Below are 12,999 nucleotides of genomic sequence, written 5' to 3'. Positions count from 1 at the left end.
GTGTTCACACAAAAAACACTTCATATCATTCATGGGTCAAACTCCTGAGGCTTGTGCAACAGCAAATGATGACTGTAAAGAAATACATGTTAGCAGAGGTTCTATGACTTTTATAGATTTTAATTAGTTATAGATTTGACATTTGTCACTGACATTTGACATGTCACATGCTTTTGAGACTAACAAGCATGTGCATGCATTTTATATTTTTGCATATTTATATTTTCCCCCACATTTTTTCTTGTTTTCCATTCTATATGCCTTTGTTTTGATTTTTTTCTTAATAGAAATTCATATTAATTTATTATTTTTATTATATAGATATAGATATATAACTAAATATGTAATCGCTAATTTAATTTAAAATTCATTTATATATGTTTTATATATACAGTATGTTTGTGTATATAACAACATATGTAATGGCTAATTTAAATGTAAAATTACTTATATTTACATACTTACTCAAACACATGCCAGGAACACTTTAAATCACCTCTGGCTTGGTTACTTATACCAAGTTCTTCTGACTTTAGTATTTTCTAGGCTCCTATATAGTATCATTATAAACCTTTTTCCTAGTTTTAGCAATTATGACTGATAATAATAACTTCTAAATGTGTTGCTGCTTCTGTGTGTTTACTAAACCAGCACTGTGAGAGTTTCTCCTCTTCAGAGAACTATAAATATCTCACATGCTCTGTTTTGTTCGTCCGTCATATCACTGTGCTTGTCATGGCTGCTGAGATTGCTGTGCTGCTCTGCTTTGCATGATTGACAGAACGTTTTTGTCTTCTTTTTCACTTTCCCTCCCCAGAACAGCATAGCCAGACTCAAGGTAAGCCACTCCCCCGTCTCTGGTGGTGTTGGTGACTGATGCGCTCTTGGGTCTTCATCCCTTTCTCTTTCAGTTACTTCTTCTCTTGTAGAGCTGCTTTTCATTTCCGTCGCCTCTCACTCATAATCATAATTAGTGACAGTTTGTCGGGTGTCTTAAACCTGAGTGAAAGCTGCCAGGCTAGGTTTGTTACACTCCCCTGCTGGAAAATGATGCTTAAACCAGCTTCTAAGTACCTCTTTCTACATATATGGTCAAGACTGGAAATTGATGGTCATTAGGTGGTTCGAATTGGACTACACAGTGGCTTCATTATATGTTTAGTTTGGAGCATCGGAGTATACATTTTGTTTTTTTCCAGCAGGGTCAGCTATCCTCCTGATTTTACCCTAACACTTTGCTTTTACAATTGACCAAATGTGAATTTCATACAATGATGAACGTGACGAGGCTTGTCTGTATATTAGTAAAAGGAAAAGAAATGTGATGATGAACTAATCAACACTTCGATTTTTAGGTTATCTCAAAACTCAAATGCATGAATCTTTTGCTTATTTTGGGTTCATATCCTTTACATGTATGCTAAATAAACATGACACAATTTTTCAGTGCATCTTTCAAGACATATATGGTCATTTTATTGTTTACGTATGAAAATAAGCTGACCCTATTTTAGTTAATGTAGACAGCATTCTTGTTGTTTAGCACTGGGGTCAGTTATAGTTCAATGGTGCACCAAATTTGAGCTTTTTGACCGCTAAACCTCACCTCTCAGTTTATATGTTTTTCTGGAATCTTGTTTTCATAACATGTTTTACAAGTTTCGCATAATTACAAACTGCAGGATCCATTCAGACCCAGAAATAACATCTGCTGCTGTTTTCACATCTACTGTGACTGAAATGTGAATAAATCATGATCGATGTGAATGTAATCATGGTAAACACACGTCCTGCAACATTCCAGCCACACGAGTGCGATGCGTGTCATTTAAACCTAACTTCTCAGGCTGTAGTCAATCGAACTCATCAATCCATCTCTTCTGCTATCAGCATGGATTTTCACATTAGTGTGTAATATTTGTGTGGGCTGCATTGAGTGAGTCAAATGTTCATTGTTGGACATAGTGTCTGTGTTCTCTCAGACTGTGGGTCGTCTTCCACCTCATCTATCTGTCAGCAGGATTATGAAAGTTTGATGAAGAGTGTCAACCTGGCGCCCTCAGGCCATCACTATTTTATAACTGTGGAGCTCAGAGAAAAAGGCTCAAAACCTCCAGCCTCAGTAGAGATGAAGGCTCTCAGCGGAGAGTCTTTTCATGTCAAGCCTTGCGTTCACGCTTTTTTCTTTGCACTGACAAGTAGATATTCCCCATTCTGTAAATTATTTTATCAGCATTAGTCTAAAAGCCTTGAGCTGTTAGTATTTACTCTGATTTGACAGTTTACCTGACAGTTAATAGACAATTTGATTTTGCTAGCATTTCTCATGTCTTTACATAATGAAGGCGAAGAGTGGAGCTTGTAACATATTAATGACCCTGTCATCATCACTCATGTTTGTTTGAAGTGACGTCATTGTCATTTGAAGTGTCACAAGTCAAAACACCATAACCATAAGAACAAGATGTTGCATTTCATGAATATTAAAAGTTTTAAAGCCACAAACCACCCTCTTTAATTCAAATCCCAATAGGATATTTTGACTTTATTTCCTTAAGACACCAAACCTGCAGATTTTGATTTGTCTCTATAAAAGCAATTGCATGGCTTGGATATTAAATAAAATCTTTCTATGAATTTTTTTTTTCTACTTGTGCGTAAAAAGAGGTTATAAAGGTGTTTATTGTAATGATTTACTAGTTAAAATTGATGTTGTAAACATCATGTGGGACGTGATCAGTGGGAATCGTTTCACAAAATATAAGTTGTAAGATATTTAAATACACTACCAATTAAAGAATACACTACAATTATTTTAAGAAATTAATAGTTAATTAATAGTAAGCAAGGATACATTAAATTGATCAAAAGTGACAGTAAAGACAGTTACAAAAAAATCCTGAAAATAAAAACTGTATCACAGTTTCCTCAAAAATATTAAGCAGCACAACTGTTTTCAACATTGATAATGAAATGTTTCTTAAGCACCAAATCAGCATATTAGAATGATTTCTGAAGGATCATGTGACACTGAATTATGGCTGCTGAAAATTCAGCTTTGCCATCACAGGAATTAAACACATTTTTAAAATTGTTAAAATGGATAGCAGTTGTTTTAAATTGTATCTGCTTTTACTGTATTTGATCAAATAAATGCAACCTTGCTGAGCATAAGAGTCTATTTTTTCAAAAACATTACAAAAATCTTACCGACCCCAAACTTTTGAATGATATTAAAAGGATAGTTCACCCAAAAATAAAGATTCTTTCATTTTTCTCACTTCTGTCATTCCAAACTCAGACAATCAGTGGAATTTAATATGGTAAAATAGACCTAAGAGTTATGCACTCTTTTTGATAGCCAAATACTTCACATTTGATCAAATGTCTAATAAATGAACATGCATTGGGATCTGTTCAAATTTGTGAATGATGGGTGTTTGAATCCTGTTCTTGGAGGAAGAGGTGAATGAAGGTCAAGATGCTGGCCTGGTTTTGGTAGCTCACAGGCTCTTCCTCTCTCTCATGTAGCTGCTAAAAAGTCTCAGTGGCTGGAGAAGGAGGACCGGGCACGGAAGGTGCGGGAACAGCAGCTGGAGGAGCGGAGGAGGAAGCTGGAAGAGCAGCGGCTGAAGGCAGAGAGACGCCGCTCAGAGCTGGAGGAGAGACAGAGACAGAAACTTGAGAAGAACAAGGTGAGAGAGCAGTGGTGGTCAGTGCAAACCCACATAACACAATCTGTTACATCCTCTAATTGTACACACTCAGAGAGTTTGTGAGGTTTCTGCCAACTCGGCAGGCATTGTTTTCTTGGGGTAATGCTAGATGAGTTATTTATTAGTGAAAGTGGAGGACATTGTACCAGGGCTCTTAAGATTTCAAATTTGAAATATCAATACAGAGCTTGTTCCTCCCAGTGCCCATTATATAAATGTACAATATAAAGTGTTTGCTGCACTTCTGTTACCCTTTAAAGTGATATATTGGAATTGATTTGGTTTTTTTTTCAGGAGCGGTATGAGGCTGCCATTCAGAGGTCTGGTAAGAAGACATGGGCAGAGATTCGGCAGCAGAGATGGTCCTGGGCCGGAGGCTTGAGCGGCAACTCCAGCCAAAGCCAGAGTGAGTTACACAAACGGCACATACATAAACACATCTGACTTAGATGTGATATAGGAAAACATGCAGATTTTACTGAGACTGATGCTTCTAATATTGTTCTATCTCTCTCTTTGTCATCATTAAATGCTTAAGAATTCCCACAAATGTATATTTTCCATTTCTAAAGGAAAAGTAGCGGTTTCTCTAGCTTCTTTGATTTTTTACATGTGAGATGGTTTCTTATGTGAAGCGTAAAAGAGCCTCACAACCTTCTGCTTAAGCCTAATTAAACACTCTTTCCTAATGCGATAACAATCACTTCACTTCTGGGGATCATCTGGGGATTTTATGTGCTACTTGGAAACACTGACTGCAAATACTGACTTAGATCTGCAAACGCTTTTCAATTTTTAACACAGTATATTTCCATAGCTTAAGTTTCGGTGAGCTTCGCGCTTCTCAAGATTCTACACACACTGAGGGTGAACGTTCCAACTATATTCATCACAATCTTGTAACTATCAATATATCATCCCTTATCAGTGACTATATATATATATATATATAGTCACTGATAAGGGATGATATATATATATATATATATATATATACACACACACACACACACACACACACACACACACACACACACACACACACACACACACACACACACACACACACACACACACACTACCGTTCAGTAATATTGTGAAATAATATTACAATTTAAAACAATGTGATGGCAAAGCTGAATTATCAGCAGGCATTACTCTTCAGTCTTCAGTGTCAAATGATCCTTCAAAAATCATTTGACTATGCTGATTCCATGCTCAAGAAACTTTTTTTTATTGTTATCACCGATGTTGAAATTGGTTGTGATGCTTAATAATTATTTTTTGTGGAATTAGTGACATGAATCTTTGATGAATAGAAAGTTGAAATGGAAATCTTTTGTAACATTATACATTTTAATAATTTTACATGAATGCTGCATTTTCTCCATTTCAATGTTGCTGTTATCAAATTTTAAAGCAACAGAATTTATGCCTGTTTTTCCGTTTGGCCGGAAACCAAAAATGGTCTTTTATCTGGCTGAAAATGTACAAAAACTCAAAAGGTGAAGAAAAACATCTTCAGTTACTTGCCTTTGTGTATTTGATGGGTCTGTATATAACAGGAGGTGAGAATGACTTGCTGAGAATGCTGGGAAATATGGTAATGAACTTCAGCTCAGCTTTGTACCACCTCCCCCAGGACACAAGACCTCAATTTATAGGCTAACTAATGCTGTTTCTCCAAGGATCTTATTTTCTAACCGACTTAATTTAGTTTTTCCTCTCCCAAAAGTTGTGCACAGTCATTGTATTCCCTGATGGTGTCTCAAGAGGAGAAGTGGAGGCAGTGACCCCATTACAAAGCCTGTAGACTCCATAATAATGAACTTTGAGCAGCACAACTCATAAAAATAGCAGTTGAGTTAATATTCAGACACAGCAAAAATTATCCTGGTTATCCAGGGCAAAAAAAAACATCTTTGGCTGTTCAAACAATAGCTTTAAGATATATTTTGACCAGTATATATTTACTTGTCCTTAATATCAGTGCCTGTTTTGTCTGTTTGAGGGATTCACATTTAATTATTTCACTGCCACCTTTCGTGTCGTCTTGGTCCCCTCAGCATTGTGTATATATTCGGTGTTCTGTGAATTTTGCAGGCAGATGTTCAATATCAGCGGTCAACCTGCCTAAACATGTGGACTCAGTCATAAACAAGAGGCTCTCCAAATCCTCTGCCACTCTTTGGAAGTCCCCTAGCAGAAGTAAGGACACGCCTCCAGATCTAGCCCCTCCCCCTCGTCTTCACAGGCCCCTCCCTTCGCATATTTATGAGTTTCCATTTGATCCCCCCACCTTTGATTTCTCCCTTGAGACCAATCACCTGCTCGTCCACCGTGATCACTCAATCACTCCCTCCTTTCAATCCGCCTGCTCGTCAGTGTCTTCATTTAATGTGTTCAAATATGAATTTTGAAATCTTCGTCTTTCACCGTCGTCGACCATCCTCAGTGGTGCTCTTTTTTTGTTTGTTTATTTTTGGTGGTGGCTTTTTCTTTTCCTTATTCTTTGTTCTTGATGTAACAGTCTTCAGAAGTGTACTCAAGAATTCTTGCATACTTTTCCATACCTTCATCTGCATATGATGCATGATAATACAGTGGCCCCAGAAAGTATATGGACACTTTGGCCACTCTTAAAATGTTTATTAGAAAATGAAAAATCGAACAAATGATGCTAGAGCTTTTCTCAGAACAAACTTTTTTCTAAGCCAACAAAGTGTCCAAATACTTATCTATTTGAACAATATATGTATTGTTTTATCGATGACACCATATATGGTTCAATTCATTAATGTTCGTTAAAGCAGTATCATGAACTAATTTTTTACATCCATTTGTTAATCTAGATTTAATTTAATATTTAATTAAAATTTAATTACTAGCTGTTTCAAGGATATTAATAAATACAATTTGATTTTTAATGAAAATGTAAAAAAATGTCATTATTCGTTCATGTTACCTAATGCATTAACTATGTTAATGAATTGAAGCTTATTGTAATGTGTTACTGTTTTATCATTTAAAAACATCTTTTTGTGCAATGTTTAAAGTGTGCTTGTGCCATATTTCGTTTAAATAAATGTCACTTGATTTGATGTTTTGTTGATATGCATACATTATAAGTGTTCAAACACTTTTTCACTTAATCTTTAACACTTAATCTGCTACCATATTTAAAATGAGAAATGTGTTGATGGATGTATGTTCCACAATTGAACAAGTGAATTGAGGTGAAGTTATGCTAGTTGATTGTGGTGCTTCTTTTATTGGGTGTACTGAGTTGTAAGTAGGGCACACTCTATTTTTGAGTGCTCCCTACAACAATAGATAGAGTAGAGCAGAAAGTATACGTCATGCTCAGTGCTCAGACAGCTAATCGAATCTAGGAAGTTTTCCATGAGCAGAGACATTACTGCAGAGTGCTGATGAATGTTCAGCTATAGGCAATAACTCGCTATCTGTCTCTCTTTCTTTTTCTAAAATGCTCCCCCTCATTTTTCTTGTGATCTTGCTTTTCACATCTTACCATGCATTTACCTGTGGTTCTTCCTTTTTCCCCACTTCTTCTTTTTTCATCTCTTCTTGAAGATCACATAACTTTAGATTGTGAATTCTCAGAATTAGCAATTGAGTTTGAAGGTGTTTTTTTATTTTTATTTTTTTATTGTAACATTTATCATTATTTTTTTTGTTCGTTGTTTTTTTTATTTGTTTTTTTTTTTATTCTGTTGTTAGTCCTTTTGTATTTATAGTTCACCCCCAAAAATTCTGTCATTATTTACTTGTATCAAACCTGTATGACTTTCTTTTTTCTGTGGAAGACAATTAGATACATTGATGAAAAAGGAACATAAATGTAGTCCATATGTCTCAGATTTGGAGCAACACGAGGGTGACCAAATGAGGGCAGTTGAATTCAGAATTTTTGGAAGAATTATTTTTAAAATGTGTTTCAAACTTGTTAATTCTCATAAAAGTTATTTTTTGGACTTTCGTTGGGTTGTGAATTCCATTATCCATGTTGACAGCAAGGGAGACAAACACAGTTGTTTGTAATTGCCATGATTTTATCATTATAAAAACAAATATTACAACAATTGTATTTATGTAAAAGATAGCGTCTGCTTTTCAGCCTTGAATACTAGCAAACATAATTTCAACAATCAAATGAAGTTCAGAATGAGAGAAGGTAAGTGATTGTTGCTCATATTATGTGGAAACTAACGGTTATTGTTTTCTTGCAGCTCGTAGCATGCAGCTGAGTCCATTGGAGAGCAGCATTGTGGACAGGCTGATGACGCCCACTCTCTCTTTCCTGGCTCGCAGTCGCAGTGCTGCCAGTGTGCTGAACAATACCACAGATGCCCGTGAGTGACTGAATACCATCATAGGACCTTTTATCTCGGTGTTTAGCATCAGATAAAGTAGCTTAGGAAAAAGTTTAACATTTTTGGAAAGTCTAATTTGCTGTATTCTTCCGTTTTTAGGGCCTGTGCAGGTTAGAAATGACAACAGGACATTTAGTTTCTGCTCTATATGTTGCAAAATGAAATGTGTTTTGTTCATGCAGAGTCTCCATTGTGCCCACGCTCCGCGTCTGCCAGCCCTCTCACAGTGTGTTCACATCGGCCACATCACCGCTGCTCTGAGCGCTGGAGGGTCACCACCAGCACGCCCAATATCGCCCAGCGCAGGCGAGACTCCACACCTGTGAGTTATTTAAGGCTCCCTTTCACTCTTTCCGTCTTTATGTTCTATCTCTCCCTCCCTGTTATATCATATTTTGCTTTTATATAGGAGGAGGTGAGAAATTCATGCATCACTCCATCCACACGTTCACAAATCCACATGTCCTAGCCTTTAAAGAGGGTGTGGAAATTTCTTGTTTAGTTGTGTTACCCCCACAGCCCCTTCTATATGACTTAATAACCATTCATCATGAAACATGCCAATGTTATCATTAATGTTATTCAAGTGGCTATTATTACAATAATTCATGTTTAAACTACAGAAACTGCATATACTCTACTGTAAAATATCATTCATGTGTAATACACAGTCATTAGTACAAATTGTAGTGAGAAATTGTAAATTAGAGGTAGCAAAGACCCCTGGCTTTGAGTCTCTTTGAGGTTGTGTTTATTTTTTGTTACATTATTTCTCAAAAGATGAGGAAGGATAAGAAGGACAAGGAGAGAGAAAATGAAAAGGAGAAGAGTACCATCACCAACGAGAAGGTGCTGAAAAAGAGACAGTCCATGCCATCAATGAAAACCAGAATAGAGTCCAGGTAAGATTTTAACGATCAAATTGGATTAGTTTTAGCCTTATAGGTGAATATGGATTTTTTTTTTTTTTTATTAAAATGGAAATTCTCATTAATTATAAATAATCCTAAATTCTCAGTCTCATCGGAGTAAACATTCTTTGAAACACGTAAACTGTTTAAAATGCTTATATTCTGGAAGAGGAAAATACAATAGAAGCTTTTTAATGGACCTTTTTGCTTCGAGCGTCATCTAATTCTGTAAGACCAATGCTTTGTTATGTAATGCTGTCTCTGACCAAATGTTTCTCCTTCTGGTTGTAGTCAGATGCCCTAGTTTAGGTTCATGGTACGCTAAATAGATACGTAGTTTAGCTGTAGTTTTAAAGGTACTTTTATCTGCTGAATTGGTTTAATCATTATTTTGTCTTTTTCTAGGACATTATGAAATATCAGATTCAGGCCGTATTTTAGGTCTAGTTTATGTCCATCCCATGAACATTTGTAGTTCTTGCCCCTACTATGAACAGCTCAGCCATTAAATTAAGTTTCTCTTCATGTTTCCAGTCCGAGTCCATTGTCCAAACTAAGATCTGCGTCTCCTGTGACGCCCAAAGGCCGTGCGTCCTCCCCCAGTCCTGCAGTATCTCCCAAACCTCCATCAGCACGAGCGAGCCCCAGTACTCCTAAAGCCCGACCCAAGAGGGCCAGGACCCCTGTCCGCGTGGAGACCCGCACCGCCTCGCCTGTCGCCATAGAGAGGGTTCGAGAGACCCACAGGCCCGCTACGCCTGAAGAACCAAAGAGTGAGTGTGGTGATGATTAGTGTTGCCATATAGGCTTTTCTTTATTGAAAGGAGTTATACATATTTTGTCCAAAAACACACAATATATATCCCAAAGTTTCTGTCATTTTAAGCTTTTTGTCCTCCCTCCAGTCCTCATTTTCCCCCCGCTCCGTTTCTCTGTGTTTTCTCTAGCCTCGTCTCCCGTCCCCTCCATTTTCGTGTCATCAGTTCCGGACACGTCCCCTGTTGAAAGTTCACCAGTCATGTCGGTTTCCGCACCCTCTGTCCCCGAGGAGTCCCCTGTTGTCCCCGCCCTCCCACAGGTGGCTTCTCCAGCTCCCTCTCCAGGCAAGCCCATGGCTGGCACCAACAACCCAGAGGAAGCCACCCGCATCCTGGCTGAGAAAAGACGACAGGCCCGTGAACAGAGAGAGAAGGAAGAGCAAGAACGGAGAGAACAGCTTGAGAGAGAGAGGTTACCTATTTTACTGTTATTTATTTTTCGTTAATTCGGCATGAAACAGAAGTTGCGATAGTCTTTTCTTCCCTATTATATCCAAGTGAAACGGCTTCTTGAACAAGAAACAATGTAGGATGGGACTTTATTTTGTCCATCAGGAATTGATTGGATAATTGTGGTTTGCTATTGCTGTGATTTCATGTGAATGACAGGTTGTCTCGCCCTTGCACCGAAAAACACATCATAAGACGAGAGATGTCATTGTAAGAGGGAGGGGAAGTTATTTTCAATAAAGATTACGAGGACATGTGAAATTTAAACAAAAAAATTTAAAACACTTTATTTTAAGGTGACGTAGTTACATGTTACTACATGTACTTATATAGTAGATCACAAGTAACTTAGACTTTTCTTTGACACTTCAACTGGCCTTTTTAAGTCGCCACTCCACATCCGTTCTGACATCCTCATTTTTACACAAAATTTAAATGGACTGTCTGTTCCTCAAAGCAAACTCTGTAATGCAGCAGTTAGCGCACATGTTTGAGTCAGGTTTGAGTCCAGCTTGCAACATGAGCTGATTCCATTCCACCTTTGTCTCACCAATAACTGTCTGTCATTCTCCACTGTATCTTTCTAATAAAGAGGCAGAATAACTATTTAATTCAATTACATTTAATATTATCTATTCAATTTCAACTTGTTAAACTTTTCACCCTTTGTATCCCTGCCATCAAAGCCAAACTCCACCTCCGCTAACACACGTTTTTGGTATGCTTTTAAACATGTCGTGCTCCACCAGGCCGTGTGCGGTGTGAGCTCCAGGAATAGCCTTGGCGGTGTGGAGCTGTTGACGTCTGGAGTTCTCTGTGACAGTTTATGAGTTTAACACATTTATGAGCCAAAAGGGACTTTGGCAACAAAGTAATGAGAGTTCCACACTGTTTATGCTCCAGTGCCGCTGGTAACTATGGGTGCAGATATTTTGGTCACCACTAAAAAGATTCACTTTCCGTCCACTTTGCATTTGTCACTTTATAATGCATGACCATGTCTGCAATTTAAAGTATTATGTTATGTTACCAGCCGCAGCAAATTTCAATTTTGCAAGAGACACCGAAGTCCACTTGCATTCACACGTCCTTTTTTTCTTTAATAATTCAAAAACTTCAGTGGTTAATGGTACCTATCCGGAGGAGTTTTTTTTTTTAAATCTTATGTGTATACTGTGTACAATGAGTGACTGTCTTCTTTCACACAGGCTTCAGCGCGAGGAGAGGTTAGCACAGGAGGCAGAGGAGAGCAGGCGCAGGGAGGAGGAGGCGCGCCTCATGGCGGAGCAGGAGAGGTTAAGAGAGGAGGCCCAGCGCCTGCAGGACGAGAAGGAGGCGCAGGAAAGGGCCAAAATCGAACAAGAAGAGAACGAACGGCTTCAGAAACAGGTCAGAAATGCAACTTCATTTCTCAGAATCCTTAGTGACACACTTCACTGTATAAATGCAGGTACTGACTGTACATTTATAGACTTTCCAGCACTGAATTTTCAGGAATTGCTCAGTTGTGCCAGAGCCGTGGCCTGGAAGTAACCGCACACACTCCAGATATGTTGAGCCTACTGGACACATGGGTTCAAATCTGGCATCGGTTGTGTCCTGAATAGTGTAATTTTAGTATTACTTGCTAGTGTATTATCTATTAATATTTGGAAGTTGCTTTTTATTTTTATATTTTCATTTTTCTCAATTTAAGTTTTAGTAATTTTGTTACGTGTTTTTGTAATTTTTATTAGGTTTTTATGTATTATTTCTATATAGCATTCATTTTTATTAGTAATTTTACTACTCTTTCTTGTAATATTTATATTTTATTGCAGCTTTATTTAGATTCCCAACATTTATTTTTAATAGTTTGTTTTAGTTAACAATAACAACCCTGGTCCATAGGTCTTCTTTCCAAATTCCCAATTTTTTGTCTGCTTTCTACTTCCTTAATTTTTAACAGAGGCATGCAAACGCAATTCAGTAAATTTTCTGTTTAATGCTGTAAAATACAAGCATGCAATTCTATCTTAAATTTTAAAGCAATTGAAGAGGTATAATGAGTCAAATTTTAGCCAAGTAAGTTAAGTTCTTACAAATCCGTTCTTTCCTCTTCTGTGAATGGATGTATATTAAGAGTGCTAATTGGCGCAGTAGCATTTTTGAGGTTTTACCACCACCTGGTTGTATTTAAGTAGATATTAAGTAGGTGTCAGGGTTTCCACAGTCATGGAATACATAGACATATAAGGGAATTTTAAAATTGTGAATCCAATGCTGGAAAAGACATCCTAAAAAAAAGGAAATTTCTGTGGTGATCATAAGATTTTTCTAGTTATACTTAGTTACTGTTTCATGCTAGAATTTGCTATTTAATAAAATCATTTTTGGAAAAAAAAAATCATTTGAAAAATCATGGAAATTCATTGGATAAAATTCAAAAGTGTTGGTATTATATTTTGTACACGGGATGTGATCTGTCCTGTCACTGGAACTGAATGCCCATCAGCTTCAGATGAATGAATGACTGCAGAGGAAGCTGTTATTTTTATTGCCCTGGATGTTGAGTGTCAATCTGATCGTTTGATTGTGTCTGTAGAAAGAGGAGGCTGAAGCAAAGGCCCGAGAGGAGGCCGAGAAACAGCGGCTGGAGAGAGAGAAACACTTCCAGAAGGAAGAGCAGGAGAGGCTGGAGAGAAAGAAGGTAAGAAGGGTTTCCAACTCG

At 37.4% G+C, this 12,999-nt stretch overlaps 1 protein-coding gene across 5 annotated transcripts in view; it reads left to right on the top strand.

Annotated features, from left to right (window-relative positions):
- Positions 1-12,999, top strand: part of map7d1a (MAP7 domain containing 1a) — a 42,664-nt gene that overhangs the window by 22,777 nt on the left and 6,888 nt on the right. For 2 of the 5 annotated variants that reach the window (XM_081389308.1, XM_081389307.1), the window contains exons 4-12: positions 3,532-3,695; positions 4,011-4,122; positions 7,967-8,089; positions 8,293-8,432; positions 8,891-9,012; positions 9,556-9,794; positions 9,969-10,251; positions 11,498-11,678; positions 12,874-12,978. In XM_081389308.1, coding sequence (XP_081245434.1) covers positions 3,532-3,695; positions 4,011-4,122; positions 7,967-8,089; positions 8,293-8,432; positions 8,891-9,012; positions 9,556-9,794; positions 9,969-10,251; positions 11,498-11,678; positions 12,874-12,978 — 1,469 coding nt within the window. Of the gene's footprint in view, positions 1-817; positions 839-3,531; positions 3,696-4,010; positions 4,123-5,819; positions 5,925-7,966; positions 8,090-8,292; positions 8,433-8,890; positions 9,013-9,555; positions 9,795-9,968; positions 10,252-11,497; positions 11,679-12,873; positions 12,979-12,999 lie in introns of all 5 variants that reach the window. The other 3 variants (XM_081389304.1, XM_081389305.1, XM_081389306.1) reach the window with 3 other exon arrangements.

This window comes from Scardinius erythrophthalmus (genome assembly GCF_964197995.2).
Source record: "Scardinius erythrophthalmus genome assembly, chromosome: 16".
Taxonomy (NCBI): Eukaryota; Metazoa; Chordata; class Actinopteri; order Cypriniformes; family Leuciscidae; genus Scardinius; species Scardinius erythrophthalmus.
Note: the sequence above shows the minus strand (reverse complement) of the source record. Positions and strands in the feature narration are given on the sequence as shown.